The sequence below is a fragment of the Tyto alba genome, unplaced genomic scaffold, assembly GCF_018691265.1.
Source record: "Tyto alba isolate M040663 unplaced genomic scaffold, T.alba_DEE_v4.0 Super-Scaffold_29, whole genome shotgun sequence".
Classification (NCBI taxonomy): domain Eukaryota; kingdom Metazoa; phylum Chordata; class Aves; order Strigiformes; family Tytonidae; genus Tyto; species Tyto alba.
In genome coordinates this window covers 8,476,810-8,498,433 of record NW_024881303.1, presented here as the reverse complement: position 1 = coordinate 8,498,433, position 21,624 = coordinate 8,476,810, and the positions used below count along the sequence as shown (strand labels likewise).

The 21,624-nt window shown below is 41.9% G+C and overlaps 1 protein-coding gene across 1 annotated transcript in view; it reads left to right on the top strand.

Moving 5' to 3' along the window:
- The window catches only part of KCNH5 (potassium voltage-gated channel subfamily H member 5), a 162,292-nt gene that overhangs the window by 9,588 nt on the left and 131,080 nt on the right, over positions 1–21,624 (top strand). The window contains exons 2-4 of the mRNA XM_032996364.2: positions 3,787–3,910; positions 10,805–10,911; positions 15,734–15,862. Coding sequence (XP_032852255.2) covers positions 3,787–3,910; positions 10,805–10,911; positions 15,734–15,862 — 360 coding nt within the window. The remainder of the gene's footprint in view (positions 1–3,786; positions 3,911–10,804; positions 10,912–15,733; positions 15,863–21,624) is intronic.

Sequence of the window (21,624 nt, the reverse complement as noted above, 5' to 3'; positions counted from 1 at the left end):
CAAGAGACTGCTACAGGACCTCACCACAGAGCCACCGCGGCAGGGCACAGGGGGACATCAGGGTGCTGGGGGTCCTTGATATGGAGCTGCTGGCAAGGGAGGCCGGGAAGAATGAGCATCCAGTTGTGTTTGGAAGGGAACAGACTCATCTTTGGTGTTAGGCTGCCCTATGGCAACTGGAGATGAAGAAGAAATGAGATTTTTCCAATTCTTGCCTCTTACACCAGGTTCAAGCAGCCAGCTGGAAATTGAAGAGAGTGGAATTTGCCGTAGTCAGGCTGATGGAGATCTTAACCCGTGACACAACTGTGATTGACCTTTCTTAGTGAGGAAGCCATGTAACTGAGTGGTAGAAATAGGAAAGTCAGGCATGCAGATGGGTTTAGTCCAGGTGTGGGTGTTAGAACCCAGCCTTGGGAGAGGTAACTGCAGAAAAAGACTTTCATGAGTGGTTAGTGGTAATGACGTGGTATAAAGCAGTCTCTTCTCCAAGTACACAATACACAAAGTTTCTAGAAACCCTAAGGTTGTATCCTTTACTAAGGAGTCTCTCTTGTTGACCAAGGTTAGGCTCCAAGATGAAGACATGTTAGCGAATACAGATGGAGTCACAGCAGAGGACTCAAAGCAAAAACTCTCCCGTGTCCCTTTGCACTCTACAATTTTAAGGAATTATGGCCAAAAAAAGAAATTCTTTCAAAGTGTCCTGTCATCCAGTACGTGGTTTGGATGTTTACAACTGGGTATGGACTGGCTAATGTGAAGTTAAATCTGCCTGGAGTTGTGATCTGGAGAAACTGTAGAAATAAGGAAGGATTACTATGTGTCTTGGTTGGATACAATAACATGACTCCTGGAAAAATGTAGAGTAGACGAGGAGAGCTGTGGATGCTGAGATTTGGGTTCACAATAAAACCCAAGGGTCAGATGCTGACTTGTTCTTACTTAAATTTTTTCAAGCTACTCACTGAGCAGCAGCATTAATGAAGCATGGATTCCTCTGGCTTTGTGCCCACAGTTAAATTCATTGGTCTCTAACAAGATGCAAACATTGATTCAAGATTTTTCTTCAGCTGGAATAGGACACACACATACATATTCCCATGATGAGCATGGATGAATAAGCCTTACTTGCTTAGGAGACAAAGGTAAAAAAGATGTCAGTTAAGTAAAGGAAAATTTTGGGGACAAAAGAAAACCTATTCTAATATCTGGTCAGGTTTCTAGTACATATAATATATATCTGATCTAACCTTACAGATACTTCTAGTGTATTTTTTTTTTTTTTAACTTTATAGGATTTTTTTTTTTTTAACTATCAATAGTTTGGCTTTATGTTTTGTTCCCTTCCGGGTTTCTGGTGGATTTGATCAGTTTAGTGAATCCCTTATCAAGTATTTTGAGACCCTCAGGTGTAAATCAGTATAAAATCCATAGAAAACAACCATTAAATGCTGTATGTCAGCTACTGGCTGCAACACGTATCTTCTGCTGTGTACTCTGTGTCCTGAAACAATTAGGTGGTGGGAATACACAGTCAAGGTTATGTCTGTCGGATGGGGAATGCTTTGAAGCAGGGTTGTCTGCTTTTGGACTGTGGTCCTCTGGGGAGCACCCAGATGTGCACAGCATCCACGAGTGAGTTTGGTATTGCAGTCTCTCTTCGCCCAGGTTGTGCCCATTGTGTCTAGATCCATGAGCAAAACTTCGGTGAAAGATAATCCTATAAAGGAGTCTCTTTCCGGATCTAACCACGTAACACTGGTTGTTCCCCTATGGGATGGGAAATTAAGAATTGCTTACGCTCCTAGGGTACGGTGCTGGTAGGGTGGCCATCACGGCGGGAGCCCAGCAGGGTTAGGGGGCTGGCGATGTCTCCCCGTTTCCAAATCAGAGAAGATGCAAGGTGTTGGGGGACCGTCAATGCAGTGGGATGAGCTCCAGCAAACCCTTTGGTTTCCAGGGGGTTAGGATGTCCCCGGTGTTGGTACCTGTGCTGAGGAAAGCTGGGCCGAGTCCCCGGTGCAGAAAGGGCTGCGGAAAGCCGGGGAGGTTTTATGTAATGCTTAGGCTTTACTCTGTGTCTCCTGCTGCTTGTAGCAAGGGCATTTTCCTTAGGGTAGGAAAGCAGATTTTTAAAGTTGGCATTTAGGCTTAAGAATATTTGTGATAGATTCAGATAAATTATTTGAGCTTAAAAGTATAAGATTTAACAAAATCTAAACTTCTGTTTCTCACATTGGTTGGCTTTAAAATATTTTTTAATCTGCTTTTCTATGGAAAATCCAATAATCTCCGTATTTTTTCTTTATAAACATGAATTTGGAAAAAACAAAGAAAGAAATACTGTTTTTTTCAGTACACTTTCCTTATTCAACAGAATCAGGTTTGCATGATGTACAATGCAGTCACAGTTATAAACACTCCGAGAAGGGTGTGTGTAGCTCATGCAAACCCAATGTCACTTTTATGTGAAAATGAATGTGTGCATCTGAGTGTGTCTTAAGTGGCATAACTGTTCTTGGGCTATTATGAGGAAAATTTGTAAAAATCTTCCCCCCCCGCCCCCCCCCCCCCCAAACTACTGAAAGGAATGTTTCCTATAATTTCTATACAGCAGTGATTGTTAATAGTTACATTTTAATAACTTTTTAGCATCAGTAAATGGGACAGGTAAGTTTCATAGCTGCAGTCAAAATGAAATTGAAAAATAACAGTAAAAATAAAGAAAACTCTGAAGATTATCACAGACCACAGTTTGAGAACCTCTCCTAAGTGAGAATATTATTTCTGAAACAAAATTGGGAATGTTTATGGTGTCGATGAACATAAAATCCCACAACATTGTGTTTAAGCGAAATGGGTATTTCCTTCTTTGAAAATGCCTTGCTAAAAGAAGGGATGGAAGAATCTTTCCAAACTAGTGAATAAAACTATTTTAGGACTAACTTGTAAAGTGTTGGTGCCAGTCCGTGCGTATTGACTGTAGTCACTGACTGAAAGAACAGATGACTGAAGCGATATTTAAACCTGAGTTCATCCTCCTAGGAACACCCCCTGCCCATATTTTGTATTTACAGCAACGGATGCATGGATGAGCCAAACCCACCTATTCTCATTTTTATTATGCAGCCAGTGAAATTCAATGCCTGTTTTGTGTTATTTCAATGTGTAAGTCCTTTTGGCACACATCAGTTCCTGATCATACTGAATTTCCGTGTAGGTCACTTAATATCTGCATTCCCAGGTGTGATGTGGCTTGTGGTGGATGTGGTGGGCACATCTCGCCCCTCCCCAGAGCTCCCGGTGCTCTCTGTCCCTCATCCCAGGGATGCTGGCTGTGTCCTGCAAAACAGACTGCGACCTGCCAGGGGGAAAAACTTTCTTGTGTTATGCAAGAGTCGTCATCAGCGTTGGGCACACATACAGTTCAGCATTTAAAACTCAGTTTGCAAGTTAAGGTTGATTTCAAGAGACACATAAAATGAAAATGAAACACGGCACCTTGCTCAAATGTTGTGAATAAATGAATCCTTTCTAAATTGTTAAAGTGTTGGTGCTTATATCAGTATTTTGGGGTGCAAGAAGCTACTTACGTTACTAGGAGTTACCCTGTTTCATCATGATTTCTTTTCTGATGCCGTTTTTCATTTTGGTTCTCTTTGAAATTTCATGGTAGAAGTTATCATGAATAACTGTCTGTGTTTGCTGTGTAACACACGGAGGATTTAAATGTACTTTGCCACTGACAACAGCCCTTTCTCTCTCTTATCTTTCTCTTTTCAGAATCCAGTTTTTTGCTGGGAAACGCCCAGATTGTGGACTGGCCGGTAGTTTATAGTAATGACGGTTTTTGTAAACTCTCTGGATATCATCGAGCTGACGTCATGCAGAAGAGTAGCACTTGCAGGTATGTCGACTGGTCGTTGCCACTCGATGCACTTTTACAATTACAGTCTGCTGGGAAGAACAGTTAGGTTTTGAAAAAAGGATTGATGTAAGAAAAGCATTGTTTTGCAGAAATTAAATTACTGAAACAGGCTTTAAATGAATGAAACCAGCAACTTACCCAGGATATGATAAAGCACTTAACGGTGTGCATTCAGTTAGGTGCATTGTTGACTAACTTCCAGTGAAATCAATGGTTAGTTCCACCAGGATTAACAAACTGCTCAAATAGTTAATGTTAAATCCTTTGCTAAATCTGGGGTAGTGTTTAGGATCCTGCAGGATCCTAATATCTTAATCATAAATAAAAGAAAGCTAAATTCAAGTTGCTTGTATTTTTTTTTTTTTTAAGTTTTACTTAGAACATCTACAAATTTAATATATTTCACCCAAATCTGTTTGAAATCAAGTCAAATCTGCCCAGTTTGGAAATTCCTGTCGTCACCTGGTAACTGCATAAATGTGATGAGCATTAAAGGAATAAAGACTGTTTGATGGAAAAGATTTTAAAAGTTTTAACAGTGAATTAAGGTGAACTCCAGATGCCCCCAAAAGAGGGGGTAAATATTATGAGGATTTATATCTTATTCTTCTCTCATTTGAAATGTATCCTGATTAGTATCCGTGTGAATGTACTCTAGCTAATGATCCAGTAGAGAAAGCGGGTTTCTAGGTAATTTATTTCAAAGACTTTTTTTCCTAGATTTCTGTTAATTCTCCTGTTACCATGTCAGGAGGTGGTGGGCTATTCTGTAGCCCGGGTTGGTCCCTCCCTGTTATTTCACACACACAAACACACGTGCACACACACTCACGGAGCACACAGAAACGTGCAAACTGCATCTTTATTCCCAAGAGGGTGATTAAGCTGATCTATTTGCTGTGAGCACTGTAGCTTTATGGCTTTTTCCTTTTGTTGGTGGTCTTTCAGGAGCAGGCAGCTGTGATTTATGGTTAGACACGCATCTGCGCCTTGTCTGCTGCATCCTTTAAAAGGAGATGCTTTGGGGAAAGACTAAATCCCTAATGTGTGTGTGTGTGAGCAAAGTAAACCGGGGGCAGAGGCAACAAGAAATGGCTGAGATAAAAGCTTGTGTAGGTTTTCCCTTTACGTGTTCAGGGAGCGACCAGCTCCAGGGCACTGGGAGAAGGGGGCTGCATATCCACAGCGATGATTTTTGGGAGAGGGGTGCTGCCAGACACTGGTCATTGACTGATGCTCAGGTAGGTAGTGAGCCTGTCCTCGGATATCAGTCACTGCTTATTCCAAAAAGCAACACGTGCTGATGTGTGGTCACTGCTCTCCTCCCAGGCTGGGGAGGAAGCCTTGGGGGTCCAGGGTTGCCCTCTGCAGCCAGGTGTCCCCTAACAGGCAACGGAGAGGAGATGGGCACGTGCTGCTGAAATGAAATACTCATTCGCACAGTAGCAACGGTCGATATACTCAGTGAGGCTGAAAGAAACGGCCTTATCTCGGCCGTCCTGGATACACAAGCATGCTTTCCCCTTTGCTCCCTGCTATCCTGTATATTGAACTGTATACATTTTCTGTGAGACAGCGCTTTTATGGTCTCTGCATGTTGAAATCATGAAAAATACAGAGTGGGATTATAGGAAAATGTTGGGGAAGTGAAGGTTTAGCAATACCTCTCTGATAATAATTCCTCTGTGCCTCAAATACTAGGGAGACCAAAAAAGTTTATTCCATCTGAGTACTTTTTGTGAATACGAGGGGCTCTAGTTACCATTTATAAAGATCCTGTTTTGACCGCATTCAAGTAGATCATACAGGTGAATCATACAGATGCAAATTCAAGGAGGAATTATTGTGGAAAATAGAATTGGTAGCAGAGATTTTTTTTTTTTTTTCCTTTATCATCATTCTATATATCCATCTCTGGATTTTGAAGAGCCTCCAAATTCAAACCATGGCTAGTACTTTTGTGCCTGGGTCTTTGCTGGTGATGGAGTTATATATGCAATGTGATGTTTCCTGCTTCTTAGGAGACATCCCAGTCTTTTCAGATTAAAGAAGAGCTGGAGAGGTTTTTGGCACGGTTTGACATGCTGTGTGTAGCCTTCCAGAGCAACGTCTTTGCAGATGCTCTCTAATGAAGAGCTTATGGAATAGAAAATAGTCTTGAAGGCCAATGTTGCCTGCTCAGGCTTACTCAGTAGAATGTCACTGGAGGTTTTTTGATATCTGGGGCTATTATTTATATTATTTTCTGAGTCAGACTCTCAGTATACATTTGCTATGTTATGCCCAGTTTATGTTACATCATACATAAACCAATTGCTTTCTATATAACGTTTCCTTTATTGTTCTAAGGCAAGTGCCCTGGGATAAGAGTGCTATGGTGCCACACCTTTATTGCAGGTTTTGGGAAGGTCTATTTTCATGGCTTTTTAGTACCAAAAATCCTACCAAGGAAAAATACATAGATACAATGTAAATTAGCCCCTGATTTGAGTTACTGTTGTTACTGATCATGAGTGTGATAAAGGACAATTTATACATTTTGCAATATTTGATCAGTTTGCCCCTGCCTGTAAGGTACAGTGTCTTCAAATCAATATTCACCCAAGCTTTTCTCCTGGGTAGTCCATTGAGTATTCACTATATCCTCTTTTTGTCTGTCCCACTCCATAACCTACATTGGGGCTGCTCATATGTCATTATATTTAGTGTCAGGTGGTCTTGGCTGATACTGGTCACAGGGAAGGATAGATGAATTGAAAGTACTGAAGGTGTGAGTGATTTTTGTTCCAGCTCAGGCAATGAGTTAGTCCTGTGACAAACTGATTATCCCTTTGTTTTTGCATTTCTCTTATCTTTTTAATTAGCAACACTTAGAAATACCTTAGCAGAAGTGCTAGTCTTCTTAGTTTCATGGGTGATATATAAAAGGAACAGTGTACATAGGGGTCAGGCTACATGACTGTTGTGTGATGGGAATAAGTGTGTGTTCTTTCTGCACGTGGCACCCAAATTTGTGCGTGTAGCTGGGGCTGATACATAGAATAATTCGTATAAGTGAGTGCTAGAATGCACAGGATATTTAGGTGGAAGAATTTGTGTGCTGGTGAAGCATTGCTGTGCCAAATGAAAATGAGCTGACAGTCCAGGAAGAACATGGCATCTGTAATTGTGACACCTCTAACTTTCAATTAAATGTGCAAAAACCCCTGCCTGGAGGTACACGGATAGATCAGCCAGCACAAAGGAAAACCACTTGTTTTATGCCCAGTTGCCCACAGGCATAACAATGTACGTCTTCATGAATACCTTGCAGGAATGAGTAGTTATAAAACATTAAAATCCAGTTTAATGTTGAAAGTAGTATCAGTGTTTTCGACGTATTGTTGCTTATCAGTTAAGCTTTGTGTTCTCATGAAGCCTTTGGAAGAGCAGGCACCCTTTGGGTGGCTGGTTAGTAGACCTACCCTGGCATTTTACACTTGGCATTTGCTCCAGGCTTTGCTTTGCTTATGTTTCCTTGCACCCAAGAGCCTCGTGCTGGGCTGGGAGTAGATGGTTGCTGGTTTTGTTTTCAAAGAGGAAATCTGCTCTTAGGCCCTGTTTGTGTGTTGCCTTCCAGCTGTACAGGGTGAGGGAGTTGCATCTCCCTGCCGAGGCAGTTGCTTACAGGTAGTGTTTCCACTGAAACACTTGCAGCGCTCCGCTCAGCATCTCTGTTCTCCCTTGTTTTGATTTACTGCCATTTCCAGTGGGATTAAAAGAAGTCTGTGAGTGAAATCCTGGCTCCAGTGAAGCTAATGGCAAAATTCCCACTGTTTTTAAAGAAACGGAATTTTGCATGGTGGGCACGGTGGTGCTGGACTTGAAGAAAGTTAGATTTGCTTCTGGGATGTCACCTCCGTGTGTGTGAGAAGGCATCCTTGCACTGACAAAGCTGTGCAAAGAAACCTTGCTGCAGGTGCCAGTGGGACACAGGGAGCTACACTGTTCCTCCTTAGGAATGGTGCCTTTATCTTTAACTTGCAAAGTTTTGAAGCTATTGCCATGTATCTGTATTTGCTGTTCCTCCTGGGTGGATGTTTGTTTGTTGTAATTGATGCCTTTTCATTCAATGCTTTTGGATGAACAGAACTGTAAATTAGATATAGGATCATATGCCTTCTGGGCTTCACCTGCCCTCTGTCCTGGATGATTCCTCACAAACCGCCCTGGCACGCACTGCCAACCTGGAGCTGTTCTGATGCTGCTGCTCTAGATCCTGACAAAGGGCAGAAGAGCACTGTACAAAGCTTCAGATGTGGCTTTTTTGTGCCAAGAGATGCTTTCAAAGGGAGGCAGGAGCCCAGGTGTCTTAAATGACAAATGGTCTGTTTCAGAGATGGGGAAATTATCTAAGATTGTGCCTTTCTCTGAGTATTCCAGTAAGTCTTGCTTCTCTTTGATAAGTCTGTTTTCTATGTAGTAAGATTCCCAGTAGCAGAGTAGTTTTGATATTTATGTCTTGTACAGTTTGCACTGAAGGCGCTTGACAAGCACTAAACAAAAAACATGAGGCAGAAAAAGACAGAGTGATTGACTGAAGAAGTAGGAGTCCCTCCATGTGTACAAAATAGGACAGGCTAAATTAAATTAAACCTGTGATAAGCAAAGGTCTTACATAACTTTTATAGTGAGTGGTTTTGAGGTTTCTTCGGTGCTTTTAAAATCACCTTCTGAAAAACGTTTTTATTATTCCACAAGCCTTTATAATGTCTCTTCACATGTGAAAATAATGTAAGACTTGAATATTACAGGTTTACTGCAATCATAAGCTGCCTTTAATTTAAAACATAAAATTGATTAATCATATTTAGCAGTGCCAACTGGTATTGTCCACTACTCAGAACTGAGTATACTCAGCTGAGCATGATTTGTCATTTTAACACCAATTAATGGTGACTTTCTGTATTATAAGCCATGTAAAAGCACTTTAACAAATTCTTGTTATTTTTTCCTTCAGGACTAAGAGAAACATTGTTTTAAATCTCAAGAAAACAAAAAAGAGGATTCCATTGCACAGCAGGCTGTGTGAAAACTACCAGCTCTTATTTTGTTTTGCAGACAGGAGAGCAATCTGCTTTACCTCATCGGTGCATTAAAAAAGGCATAGATTAAAGAAAAAAGTTAAACTCCTTTTGTTGCCATCTCACGTATAAATGTATAAAAGGCTATCACCTGAACTCAGGAAACAAAGGCAGGTCATTTGAAAATGAGCAGTAGGCTGTGTTTTGCATTTCCTAGACAACCACGTATGCTAATGATAAGCAGTACCTTAATGAAGCCTTGTGCCCTGGTAAAACCATTCCCTGATGTCAGGCGCCATAGTGGCATCTCCATTAGGGTGCTGTCCCAAAGGTGACAGTTATGAAATGTCATTAACAATAGCTCTCCCCGTGTTAACAGTGCAGAAGCAACTGTAGTGACATAGAGATGTAGTCACTCTGCCCCGCATCTGCCTCCATCACCCATGCTGGGCAGCCCCTTATTCTGGGAGCAGTCCCATTACCTCCCCTGGTTGGCTGTGTAAAGAAAAGATTCCTGGTCTGGCCTTCATTGAGTATTTTAATGCTTGCCAGGTCACTAACCACTATGCTGTTTTATTGTTTCTTTCAGAACAGTAGACATAAAATAAATGTTTATTGAACTTTTGGAGGTCTGTTGATCAATAAAAGAGAAGCTGCATTGAAACCACAGAGGCACTGATAGCTTTTTTTCTATTTCATATTGTCGGGGTTGTCTGTTGTAGGTTTCAGCTGAAGCTCAAACTGTGAACAAAGAAAACGGGGAAAAAAAAAATATCTGATCAATTAAAAGTATTTTCATTCAAGAGTCTGAAAGTTTTTATCCCATGTTCCATTTTCCTTCAGTTCTGTAATTGGAATTTTCACAGAGTGGTCTTCGCTTATTTTGTATCCAGGGAAGGATGACAATAAAAGCCTGGCTGCTTCCTTACAAAAGCTTTTAAAAGTAAGGTCGGGGGGTTGGGTTTGCTTACACCAGCTGAAAGTGTGACCTGGAAAAGAATGCAAAGATGAGATGGTCAAGTGGCAAAAATAGCAGTTAAAATTACATTTTTATGTTATCAGCATGGAGAGGAATGAGTCTCCAAAAGCATTTTAATGTCTTCTGTATTTTCACTGAAATATTAAAGAGATGCAGTATACAATAAGGAAAATGGGGGGGAATATGGTTATGTTTGGTAGTAGTGCAGACATAGCTACACAAACACAACTCATACACTTGCTTTCTGTGCTGAATTTTCAGATAATTAGTCATCACTTCTTATTGGTTAAATCCTCCCTCCTTTTATAATTGGTAATTAGTAAAAGGATTCCAGTTATCTTATTATCCCAGATGCATCTTGGCAAGGTTGGATGTGTAGCCATTGATTCAGCCATCAACTTTTACCTGTAGTAGCTTTCATTCATCCTCCAGAAGCCTTTTCAAGAGGATTGAACAAAATTTGGGAGGTTTTAGAAGTTTTGTTCAGTTTTCTGTTTGACAGCAATATTCTCATGGCCTTCAGCTGTGACAAAAATGGTTTATAGGCTATCAGCTCTTTTTATAACCATATATCCTTAAGGTTATGTTCCGAAAAGCACTTAATGAAACATTACAGTAGATTTATTTATTGTCAGTTACAGTAAAAAAGCGGTCACGGTTACTCAATATTGTAGGTTTCCTTGTGACACTAAATATTTAAATGAAGTGTAAATCATAATTAAGGTTTGGTAAATGACGGTTAATAGCATCTCCAATGCCTATGTTGTTTAAACTGACTGTAACAAAGTTGTTGCTTGTCTAGAAAAAAGAGAAACATTTTTTCTTTTTCAGTTTTATGTATGGTGAACTGACAGACAAGAAGACCATTGAAAAAGTCAGACAGACTTTCGACAACTATGAGTCAAACTGCTTTGAAATCCTCCTCTACAAGAAAAACAGTATGTATATATTTGTGTATGATGTTTGGAGTGATAAAATATATTTAAAGTATATAATAGACTGAAATAAATTTTCATTTTGACATGTTGGGTAAACTTGGGGCAAGATTTGGAGAAGAAACGGGTATTTTGGTTGCCACAGCTCAAGAAGAGAGCTCTTTTTTCAGGACAAGTGTTCAGATTGCCAAGAATAGTAGTTGTTGCCTGCTGTCTCTAGTCTGACTCCTTCTTTCCAAAATATATTTAGTTTTGAGGATTGTTTCCCTGAAGAGAAACTGACTGGGTTAAGTGAAATGAAATCCTGAATGAGGTTCCCCCACACCCCTGAGGAAACACCCTCATGTCTCCACAAGTGAGAACCCAGACCCTGGTTGCCAAGAGTGGATGCTCCCAGCAATGTTGAGATGCTTCTGTGGTGTGTAAACCAATACATATGAGCTCTGGTGAGAATACTAAATTTGGTGCATAAACTGGGGATTAATTAGAAAATCAGGGAATTTTGTAACTTAATGAGATGTAGGACCTAAGTCTCTTCTTCCTGGTGGCATTGGATTACAGGAGGTTGCCAGAGGTAGAGAAGATTTTCTTCATTTTGTCTTAAACATGAATCATTCCTGTCACTTTCTGTCCTGCCATGTATGTGGGTAGTACGACTTTTGGCTTATCAATGTTATAGCACGTACTGAGCAAAACCCACGCTGTAGTATGGTCTCACACTGGGCTTGTGCAGGGTGGACATCTCTCCCGGGCTGGTGGTTGAAATTCCCGCTGTTGTCAGCGGAGATGAGCAGCCTCCTCGCCTGGCACAGGCCATCTTCCCAAGATAGAAAGTGAAAACTATCAGATGAAACACACTCCAGAAAAACTGCTTCTTCTGCCCTGAGCAGAATGAGTCTAGTTGACTGGCTCAGCGGCCATGTCAAACACAAGCCAAGAGCAATCTCGATGGAGACATTTTCTTTGGTTTGGCTTTCATTGCCCAGTGTGGGGTGCAGGTCCCATGGGGCTGGGGAGCCCTCTCCCTGGTTGAGCTGCCTGGAGTGCAGTAGCTGAGGCCACTCTCCCCCCTGGGTGGACTTTGGTGCTGGGGTGAGGCTGAAGGTTTCACCCGCATGTTGTGGCTGAGGGAAGGTAATGGTGTGCCTCAGGAAAGAGCTAACTCTGCCTCACTGGCTCATTTCACTGCAAACTCATATAGACCTTTCATGATATTGAAGAGAGCATCCTGGATACCTTGTCTTCTTGAAAGAGTCACATGCATTATGCTTTAACATCCACTTCTCCTTTTTGGACTAAACCTTCCTGTATGTGTACTTAAAAAGTAGGAAATGTTTTTAGAATTCTCCAGTTCTGCCTGCTTCAAAGCATTTTAGGCAGCGCTAATTAAAAAGAGAAGCAAGAGCAGCTCGAAGTCCAGCTGTTTCTGCAGGTGCCCAGGAGAGCCCTCCAAATGACGTCTTTTTGGTTCCTCAACCTATGGATGTGTATGTTCTCTAGATTTTCTGCTTCTCTGCCTGTTTCCTGTGCAGGTCACCTGGATACCCTCTCACATTAGGGGAATTTCCCAGGACAGTTGTGTTGGGTGCCTTTGCAGGTGGTGGTGCCCAGTGCTGCCATGTCCTGTGTCTGTGTGATTTCCAAAGAACATCCCAGGGATATACTTCTGCAAAATATAGACGGTCTGTGGAAGGCCTTGTGTTTATCACCTGCAGAGACCCTGCATGGAGCTTGCAGTGTTCTCAGAGCACCTTCCCACCCACATTTCCAAACTGTAGGTCCAGAGGTGCTGTGTATTTTTGATGATGTGGCACAAACTTTTTTTTTTTCCTCACCCATTCCTTTATACTTTTGTCAGAGGGAGATTTTGAGATTTTCAGGTTACTTTCCCATCCTTGTTTCATTTGGCACAGAGGTGTTCTTTAAGAGCTGATGTTCTCTGGCAGCATCCATATGACTGCTGACTTCACACGCCCCTTTGGCTTTTTAACCCAGATTGCAGGTTTCAGGTTCAGACCTGAAAGTTTGCTACAACTTTCTTCTGCTTTACTGCATTCCCTCATATATAGTTCTCAGCTCTACGCACCCAACTATTCAGCAACCATATTAGATATACATATATATATATGTAATACTCAGGAAACCTCTTTGCCTGCTTTTGCATAGATTGCTGCTTCTGTAGCAGTAGCCACCTTGCCTCCATCTTTTATTTTTATCAGTACTGTTGTACGGGTTATTATGCCTACTTACTTTCAGAGCTTTTCAAAGGGTGCCGATAAGTTCCCAGGTGTAAGTGCAAATACAGTGTTATTCCAGAGAGATGCAGCACTCTATTTCAGAAGAAAAGAGTCTTTTATCTTGGCTTAGCAACTGAGAAATGAGATAATCAAGTGATCAGTATAATGGCTTTGGAATTATCAGAAAAAGTAGCCCCCCATCTCTCCCACTTCTCCAGTTTACTGCTAGTGAGTTAGTGGTTTAATCCCAGTTCACCAATGCTGAATTTTATCATGAACCCTTGTGGATTTTAACCTTCCACACAGTATTCCTAGTCCAAATGGATTTTTTTGCCCTCTGAGCATCTATGCTGCAGTTCCTGGCACAACTCCCAGATGTGGTGCGTTAGAGGAGATTTGGGGGGACTTAGTGGTGCCCATGGGATAACAGTGGGCGAGTGGCTTGTCTCAATGTGTCAGATCTCAGACGGGCATTCAGGCAGCTCAGGAGAAAAGCCATTATGTCAACTGGATGGAAGCACATCAAATCCCAGAGGTAATTAGCTGGCTGTGAAGGCATTTATAGTGCAGTGTGTATAGGTGCAGGTTGGGGAGGGGAGGGAGACAGCCGTGGGCATGGAGCGTTGCCGGATGGAAAGCATCTCTGACATTCATGTCTCTGCAGGTGAACAGGGAAAATTGCTTAAAGTCTTTTAGGATTTCACCCCTTACAGAGCAGACCTGAGTATGTAGGGGACTGCCATGTGCGTTTCAGCCTAGGAGAAAACAAGACCGTTTTTGGCTTCTGAGCACCTGCAGGAGCCCCATGTGAACAGTGAGGATTTACCAAAAGCCATGCTAATTGCCACAATACCATAGGCATTTTTGGGCTGTTTATTTGATGAGTGATAGGACTTGAACAATATTTTGTATTTATTTCAAAAACTAAATGGCGATAACTGCATTGGGAGAGTGCTCCACTGGGCAGGTGTCGTGGTTTCGGCCTGATTGACAGCCAACCACAATGCAGCACCTCTCTCTCCCTTCCCCTCCGGCAATGAGAAGGGACAGAGAGCCAGGCTTGGGGTTCAAGATAGGACTGGGATGGGGGAAAATCCCCCTTTTATGATCATGAGCAAAAGGCAGACTCGTTAGGGGAAGAAAAAAAAGAACATACATTTATTACAGACACTAACAACACATAACAGAGTAGGACAGTGAGAAGCATTGCCACATCTTGAGAACACCTTCCCCCCACCCCTCCCTTCTTCCCGGGCTCAGCTCTGCTCCCGATATCTCTACCTCCTCCCCCAGTGGCGCAGGGGCAGGGAATGGGGGGTGCAGTCAGCTCTGCCACTTCCTTCATCTTCGGTGAGGGGAGTGTCCAAAACTTGTTACCCCCTGCTCCATCGTGGTCCCCCTCTCACAGGAGACAGTCCTCCACAAACTTTCTCTGACTTGAATTCCTCCCATGGGCCGCAGCGTTCCCCACACTGCTCCGTCATGGGTCACTAACTTCCTCCGACTGGATTCTCTCCCACGGCTGCAGCCCTTCCCGAGCTGCTCTGGCGTGGGACTCCCCCGCATGCTGCAATCCTCCCAGCACTGAATTACAGCAGCGGAGCTACCTTTTCCCATGAGACCCCGGCCTTCTTTGGGCACAGAACCTTGATCAGCCGAGCAGGAACGACAGGCTGTAAATCAATGTCTGCTCCACCGTAGATCTTCATGGGTGGCAGGGGGGGCCGCCCTGCTGTCTCCCCACAGGATACAGGGGGGTCTCTGCTCTGGCACACCTCCCCCCTCCTTTCTTCCTCCGTTCCTCCACTGACCTTGGTGTTCACGCAGCTGCAGCGACTCCTCCTCACCAGTCCGACTGCCCGTCACCACGTCCCTTCTTAAATACGTTATCGCAGAGGCGCAGCCGATTGGCTCAATTTCCCAAACAGAAGTGGAGCTTCGAGAAGCTTCTCACAGGGGGCCGCCCCGATAGCCCCCTCCCCTGCCACCAAAAAACTCCACCACTCACTCAGCCCAGGACAGCAGGACAATGAGGAGGTGGAGGGTATGACCTGAAACATAAAAAGGAAATAAAAATCTCCTGATTTGTCCTGATAGGACATTTAGAGTCTATGTTTGGATTCGCTCAGGTCCTCTTAAATAATGGAGTAGTATAAAATTTAGGGTATTTGACATATACTCTATCAGTTTTGGATTTGATAGCTCCATATTACATGAAGAAAGAATCAAAGATACCATCCGCCCATTTTTTCTTGCCTTCCTACCTTGCAGACACTAAGCTTGAGACATGCAGGGAAAAACAAGAGCAAGAGGGGAAGAATAATGTATTTTATTTTAGAATGGAGATTTATAAAGGCTTCTGTCTCTGCTTCATATCTGATTAGATTAATGAATCTGTAAAAATGTGAATATGTTGTTTTCCTTTGAAGAGGTAAAATTAAAAGATTTGGAAGATGTAGAAATATTGAGATATGATCCTAAACTACGTGTGTGTTATAATAACATATAAATGATGAAGTATTCTATGTATGGGCTGGGGAAAGTTTGTTCTACACCACAGTCCAATGTCACCTTTTTCTCTGCTTCAGGAACCCCAGTTTGGTTCTACATGCAAATTGCACCTATAAGAAATGAGCATGAAAAAGTGGTTTTGTTCTTGTGCACTTTTAAGGATATCACTTTGTTCAAACAACCAATTGAAGATGATTCAACAAAAGGTAAATATGAAATATGCTATTATTTTTTGTAAATAATGAAGTACGTGCTTGAGCTCAGTCCTGTGACAGGGACACGTCATGCCTGTGGTCTGTGTCTTGAATTCAGAAAATGTTTTCTGGCCTGTCAGAATTTCAATGCCACTCTCCTAAATTATTGCTTAAAAATAAATGATAAATTTCCATGAGTGGACGTTTTTCCAGAGTCACAAGTCTTCTTTTATCTTTGTAATTTCACTACTACTTCACTGCAGTTGGCATTTGGTAAAAATTGCATAGTTTTGAGTCATTTTAATGCTGTGTTGTTTTGGGAGACCTTTCTCCTATGGGACTGGTATCTTCTTTTCAGAAAAACATAATTTCAGCTCCTTTGTTCTGAGATGTTGGTATTTCCTCCCTGTCTCACTCTTGGAGATGAAATGCAAAAGAAACAGCCTGTTTGGGTCCTATATTAATAGTCAGCAATGATGACTGTGGCAGTGGGTATCATGCTTGTTACCTCACAGCTGCTGGTCATCGTATTTGTTGAGATGTGCCATGCTCTTTTGTTGACTAACAACCCATGGCCAGACCTGCAGCCTTGCACGAGGGAGAATTGGGGAAAGGAGCAGAGGATCTGGCAGCATCCTCTGCGTTGGGTATAGGATGTGTGTCTTGTGTCAGGTTCACCTGTGTATTATTTTGGGTGAAATAATGCACACTTATGTAAGGAAGGGCATTTATGGTACAGCATCCGCATCCCATCTTCTCTTGGAAGTTGTCTTCTGATGGTTAATTCCTTGCTAGATTTTTCTCTTTATGCTTGGAGAAGGTGTGATTTCTCACTGAGAACCATGTGTGCTTCAAGCCATCGTCTTTAGAATAAACTTGCTGTCATTTGAATGCAAACAGAATTTAAACTAATTTCTTGTGATCTATATAACACTTATTGTATGTGTTTGGATAACTGAAAAGTAAATCTGTAAAGGCAGATTTAAAATAAAACGAAAGGCTTCTCTTTGAGCTGATACTAAATATGAGAATTTTTTTGTCTAGAGAGTATTATCCATAAAGTGATAAGATCCTGATATAGCAATACCTTCTCAGCCATGATAAGCTTTACTGCCTCTACAATTTAGTTATCAACCTGTAAATGTTCCTTTATTTCACTTTTATCTCCATAACGTGGAATTCTTCTGCCTGGAAGTAATCTGACTTTTTTAGGATAAATGCCAGTTAATTGAAAGTACTTTAATTGTAGAGGTGTGAAGGCAAGGGACTGGCTCCTTGCTGCAGTGTATAAAATATGTAGTGGGAGCTCATCAAGGAAAAAGCCAGTCTTTGCAAGGATCCTCTTGTAGGATTTCCTATTTGATGCTTTCTGGGGGGACCAAGATGTATCGCTCATGGAACCAGCCCTCAAGCCCCCACCTTTCACTGGCTCTTCCCTATTTTCCACAGTACATAGTTGCACTGGGGAGTGTGTGGCTGCAGCAGGACAGGGAAAATGTATTGAATGTGGCTCCCAAATGCAGAAATTATAAATCTTGCCTCCTTTGGATTCTCAGCCTGGGAGATTCATACTCTGCTACTTTCCCTGGGGAGGCAGGGATGTGCTGGGGGGGGCTGAGCTCTTCCCCTCCCCGTCTTGTGGCTGAGGAGGAGCAGAATCCACCTGGTATCTGTTCTAGGAACAAGGTATGTTCCTATGGAAAAGAGCGATAGCTGTGGAGCATGTAACTTGTGTACTGCTGTTCTCCAGTGAAGGGTACCATTAGTTAAAATGGCAGATATTAACTATGAACGTTGCAAAATATTGTCATCAGCAGCCAGATAGGTTTGACTGCATGTTTAAAGAGCACTTACTTCTGTGAAAGTCATACTTTAAAACAAAACGACAAAACAAAACACCACAGAAGGCAGGATAGCCACACCTCTCAAGTGCCTTTAAGACATATGATCGGAGTCTTTAAGAATTTGTTCAGGGTGTTTTAGTTAGAGCATTGATTAACATTGATCAATACATCCAACAAGCTCCATATTTACAAACCATTGAACCATTTTTTCTTCTGCTTTTGCATAATTTAGAGCTTGTCTTTTATATTCTTCATATAAAAATGTCATATTCAAATATTTGCACTATTTTACTCCAAGGATGGGAAAACAGCACTGTTGCATTACCCTTTGTGTCTCAACTGGGTGGATCTGTGGGATCCCATGGCACTGGGATCACAGTGTTATTTTGTCAGTCAGTGCTATGAGAGATGCATAATTCATTGTTCTTGCAGATAACATTACAGTGTGCTTAGAAGCTGCCAGGCCACTTTCTTTTTGAATTATGAGATTGGTAAACATATATTACAATTTAGTGGAGAATTTTTAAACTTTTGTAAAAAGCATTTCAGTAAAATACTGCTGTTGAGTGCTGGGATTTGTCATTAAAAGGGCCTTTTTTTTTTTCTTTTTAAAAGAAGGATTTTTCTTCAGAAAATCTGGCAGGACCATGCAATACATAATACATAAGTAACTATGGTGAAGATGAGTTACTGTCTATTACATGTGAGAGCAGTAAATTTGAGATAAAAAATTCAACAGAAATAAAATATTGATGCCATTATGCAATAATCTCTCTGTACCAATATATTCTGCACTGTTCAAAGGTATGTTGCTTTGTTGTGAAGCTTCAGTATATCATGCTTCTATGAGCAACAAGGATTTGGTATTTAAATCATAACAATGGGGGTATCTACACTGCAGAGTGTCTGTTTGTCCTGGCTCTTGGAAATAAATGGTTGGGTTTGCCAGATCCGCTCGCGGTGGCTGCAATGCCGTCAGCATCTTGTGTAGACCTTGCAAGGGAACAGCAGTTTTGGGGGGCTGGGAGCGGTGCCCTGGTGCTGAGGATGTGGAACAGCTCAGAAGTTGAGGAGCTTGGATTTGTGAAAACAGGACGTAAAAATAAAAGGAAACTTGTCTTACTACAGAGCAGATTGCAAGGGAGAGGTGGGATTTTTTTCCCTATATGGTCTCAAAAGGATGCTTGTTTACAGGCTCAATACAAAAAATATAGTTGACATCACGGGGACTAGCCCTGTGCAAGCAAGGGGAGTTAGGTCTGGGGCACTGCGACAGATGGTGCATCTCTCTGCTCACCTGTGTGCTCACCGTTTGCTGTGTGTTAACGCTGTCAGAGAGGAGGAGGACGGGGCTTTGTTTGCAGGAGGGAGTAAAAGTAATGAAAAATTTTCCTGGGTCACCCAGGAGACTGTGAATTTGTTGCAGTCCAGAAAGCTGTTGGAACTTACTGGACTAAAAGCAAGACTGCAGAAAAAGGATATTTAAAAGCTACCGTCCTCTGATAAAATATAGTTGCAGAGATCAAAAACCTTGTTTTCTGTGAGGGTACAAGCAGTTCAACACTAAAGATTTGACTGACTTGTTTTGGTACCCATGCTGCTATCTATTATTGCTGGGCAATGTGTGGGAGACCTATGATGTATAGCAATGTAGCAGTGACCAAAAAGTACTGTTGTATCCTTGTAAATGGAAAATTACTTAAAAAGTGTCTAGCCATGCAAAAGTGTAAAAAAAAAAAAAAAAAAAAAAAAAAATATCAAAAAAACCACAGCATCTCAAGTAGAAGCGGTGAGGATGGTAGCAGAAGGAAGCATCAGCTACCTGGTTGACGTGTTCACCCCTGGATGAAGATGCCACCAGCAGTTGTACAGGTCTGGAGAGCAGGGAGGAAACCCTCCAGTGACTGGGTTCATTGTTTGTGGTGCCCAAGCTCCTGAGTTGGTGGCTAGATGAGCTGTGAGTGGTGTCAGTGTGGAAGAAGAGGCGTGAGAATTAGATGATGACTGCACTTGGTGCATAGGGACAGTGCCTTATTTTCTGGTGAAGGAGCTGTGTTATGTTTGTCTGGTCTCTCTTTCTTTCCTTCTCCTGCTTCTCTTTGGTAATATGAACATTTGTCTGATCTGGATTTGGTACCAAGCAATAGATCCTACCTGTGGTGGTAGAGGGCCAAATCCCCAGGTGTCCTGGCTGAATGCCTTACACAGAAGAGGTGGAAGGCCATTACAAGCATATGAAAGATTATATTATGTACTTTCTTCCAGAGAATAAAACCCAAAGAATCTTTTTTTTTCTTTTTTTTTTTTTTTTTTTTTTTTAATGTTTGTAGCATTGTAGGGTCACAGTTGGATGCTTTTATCAGCTTGCTGTGCTTTTATTCTGTTTTTACCCAATGGCCTTTTAAAAATATCTGAAGACTTTCAGTACCTCCAAAGACTCAGAGTGGTAATAATCTTATGTTTATTTGTCAGAAAAAAATGAAGTCGTTTTTCTGGGCCCTAACTATTAGAAGGGCAAATGGGGCCACTTAAAATGTTAACACCATTTGAAGCCAGGAGTGCTGTAGGTTATACTGAACTGAAAGTTTAAGGATAGAAAAAAAGACCATCATTTTTTGGCTAACAGTGGAGTTTCACCTAGTTGTGCAATGGCTTTATTCCCTTTGTTATCGTCAGTGAATCAAAAATGTGGCCTCTAAGTAAACTTGGAAGTTGTAGGATTCTCACTTGTTATCCTGAGTGTCTTTTGAGTGAAGTATCAAGCTTGTCACCTGCTGGAAGTAATTGGGAAGTTCTGCTGAATACTGATGGGCCACTGAATTAGGATGCAAAGATATGTTAATGAGGTCCCTGCAACTCAGGACGCTGTGCTGTTAACAGATGGGATCAGGAGATGGCACAGCAGTATCCTGAAGTTGGTGGGTTTTTTGTTTTGTTTTGTTTTGGTTTTTTTTTCTTTTTTCACTTGATAGAGCCAGACTTTGATAATCAAGACTGTCTGGGACAATGCTGTAATGCTTCCAGTGATATAACTCTTTACAGTTATATAACTCTATATAATGATACAACTCTATCTCAGAGTGTGACAGGGCTATAAAAAGTGTAGTAGTTGCAGAAATACGCACTTACGCTTGCTAATCCTCGCTAAGCCTATAATTCTGATCCTTTTTTATCTTTAATAAGTGCAAGTTATTAAGCATATATAACTAGTTGCACATGGGAACTTTTTTCCTTGAGGGGGTATCAATCCTGGTGATAATAGAAGAAGTGGGTGGAGGGATTAGAGCATGAAAATGGGGTTTCTACCTTTAGCTGAAGCACAGTGTACCTTGTTGAATACATCACCTTGACAATAATCCATAACAGTAATTTAATATGTCACAATTTGGATATCCTTGCCATGATTTTATTGCACTTTTTCATGGCTGTAGTAGCAAGGGTCTTGGTGCTATAGAGGCCCACTTGTTCTGGTGCTGTTTCTGCGGAGTTTTACCCATCAGTGCCTTCAGGCACCGAGGAGATCACCTCCAGCTCTCCATTCTCCCCTGGGTCTAGAGTGCAGCATCCAGGGACACCTGGGTCTTGAGAAGGGACTTTGGGGAAGATGGCAAGAGAAGTGGTCATTTGCCAGGACAGCAGGTGGGCTTCCAGCGTCGAGAGTCAACAAGTCAGAGGAATGATGCTAAGATATATAGTCTCTTGGTATTTGAAACCATCCGTTTTGGATGGGCACAGCTTGCTAGTAACTAGGAAGACCTTCTGAGCTTGCTTTGCTCCTGTTCCTGCAGGACAAGCATCCCTGTTATTGTCTTCAGTGACATGCTGGTGGTGCTTTTAGCAGCCACTGCAAAAGCTGAACAGTCACGAAGCAGTAGTTGTTTCCTCGCTCCTATGGGTGATGCTCTGAGGCCTTATTTCTGCCCCCTGTGC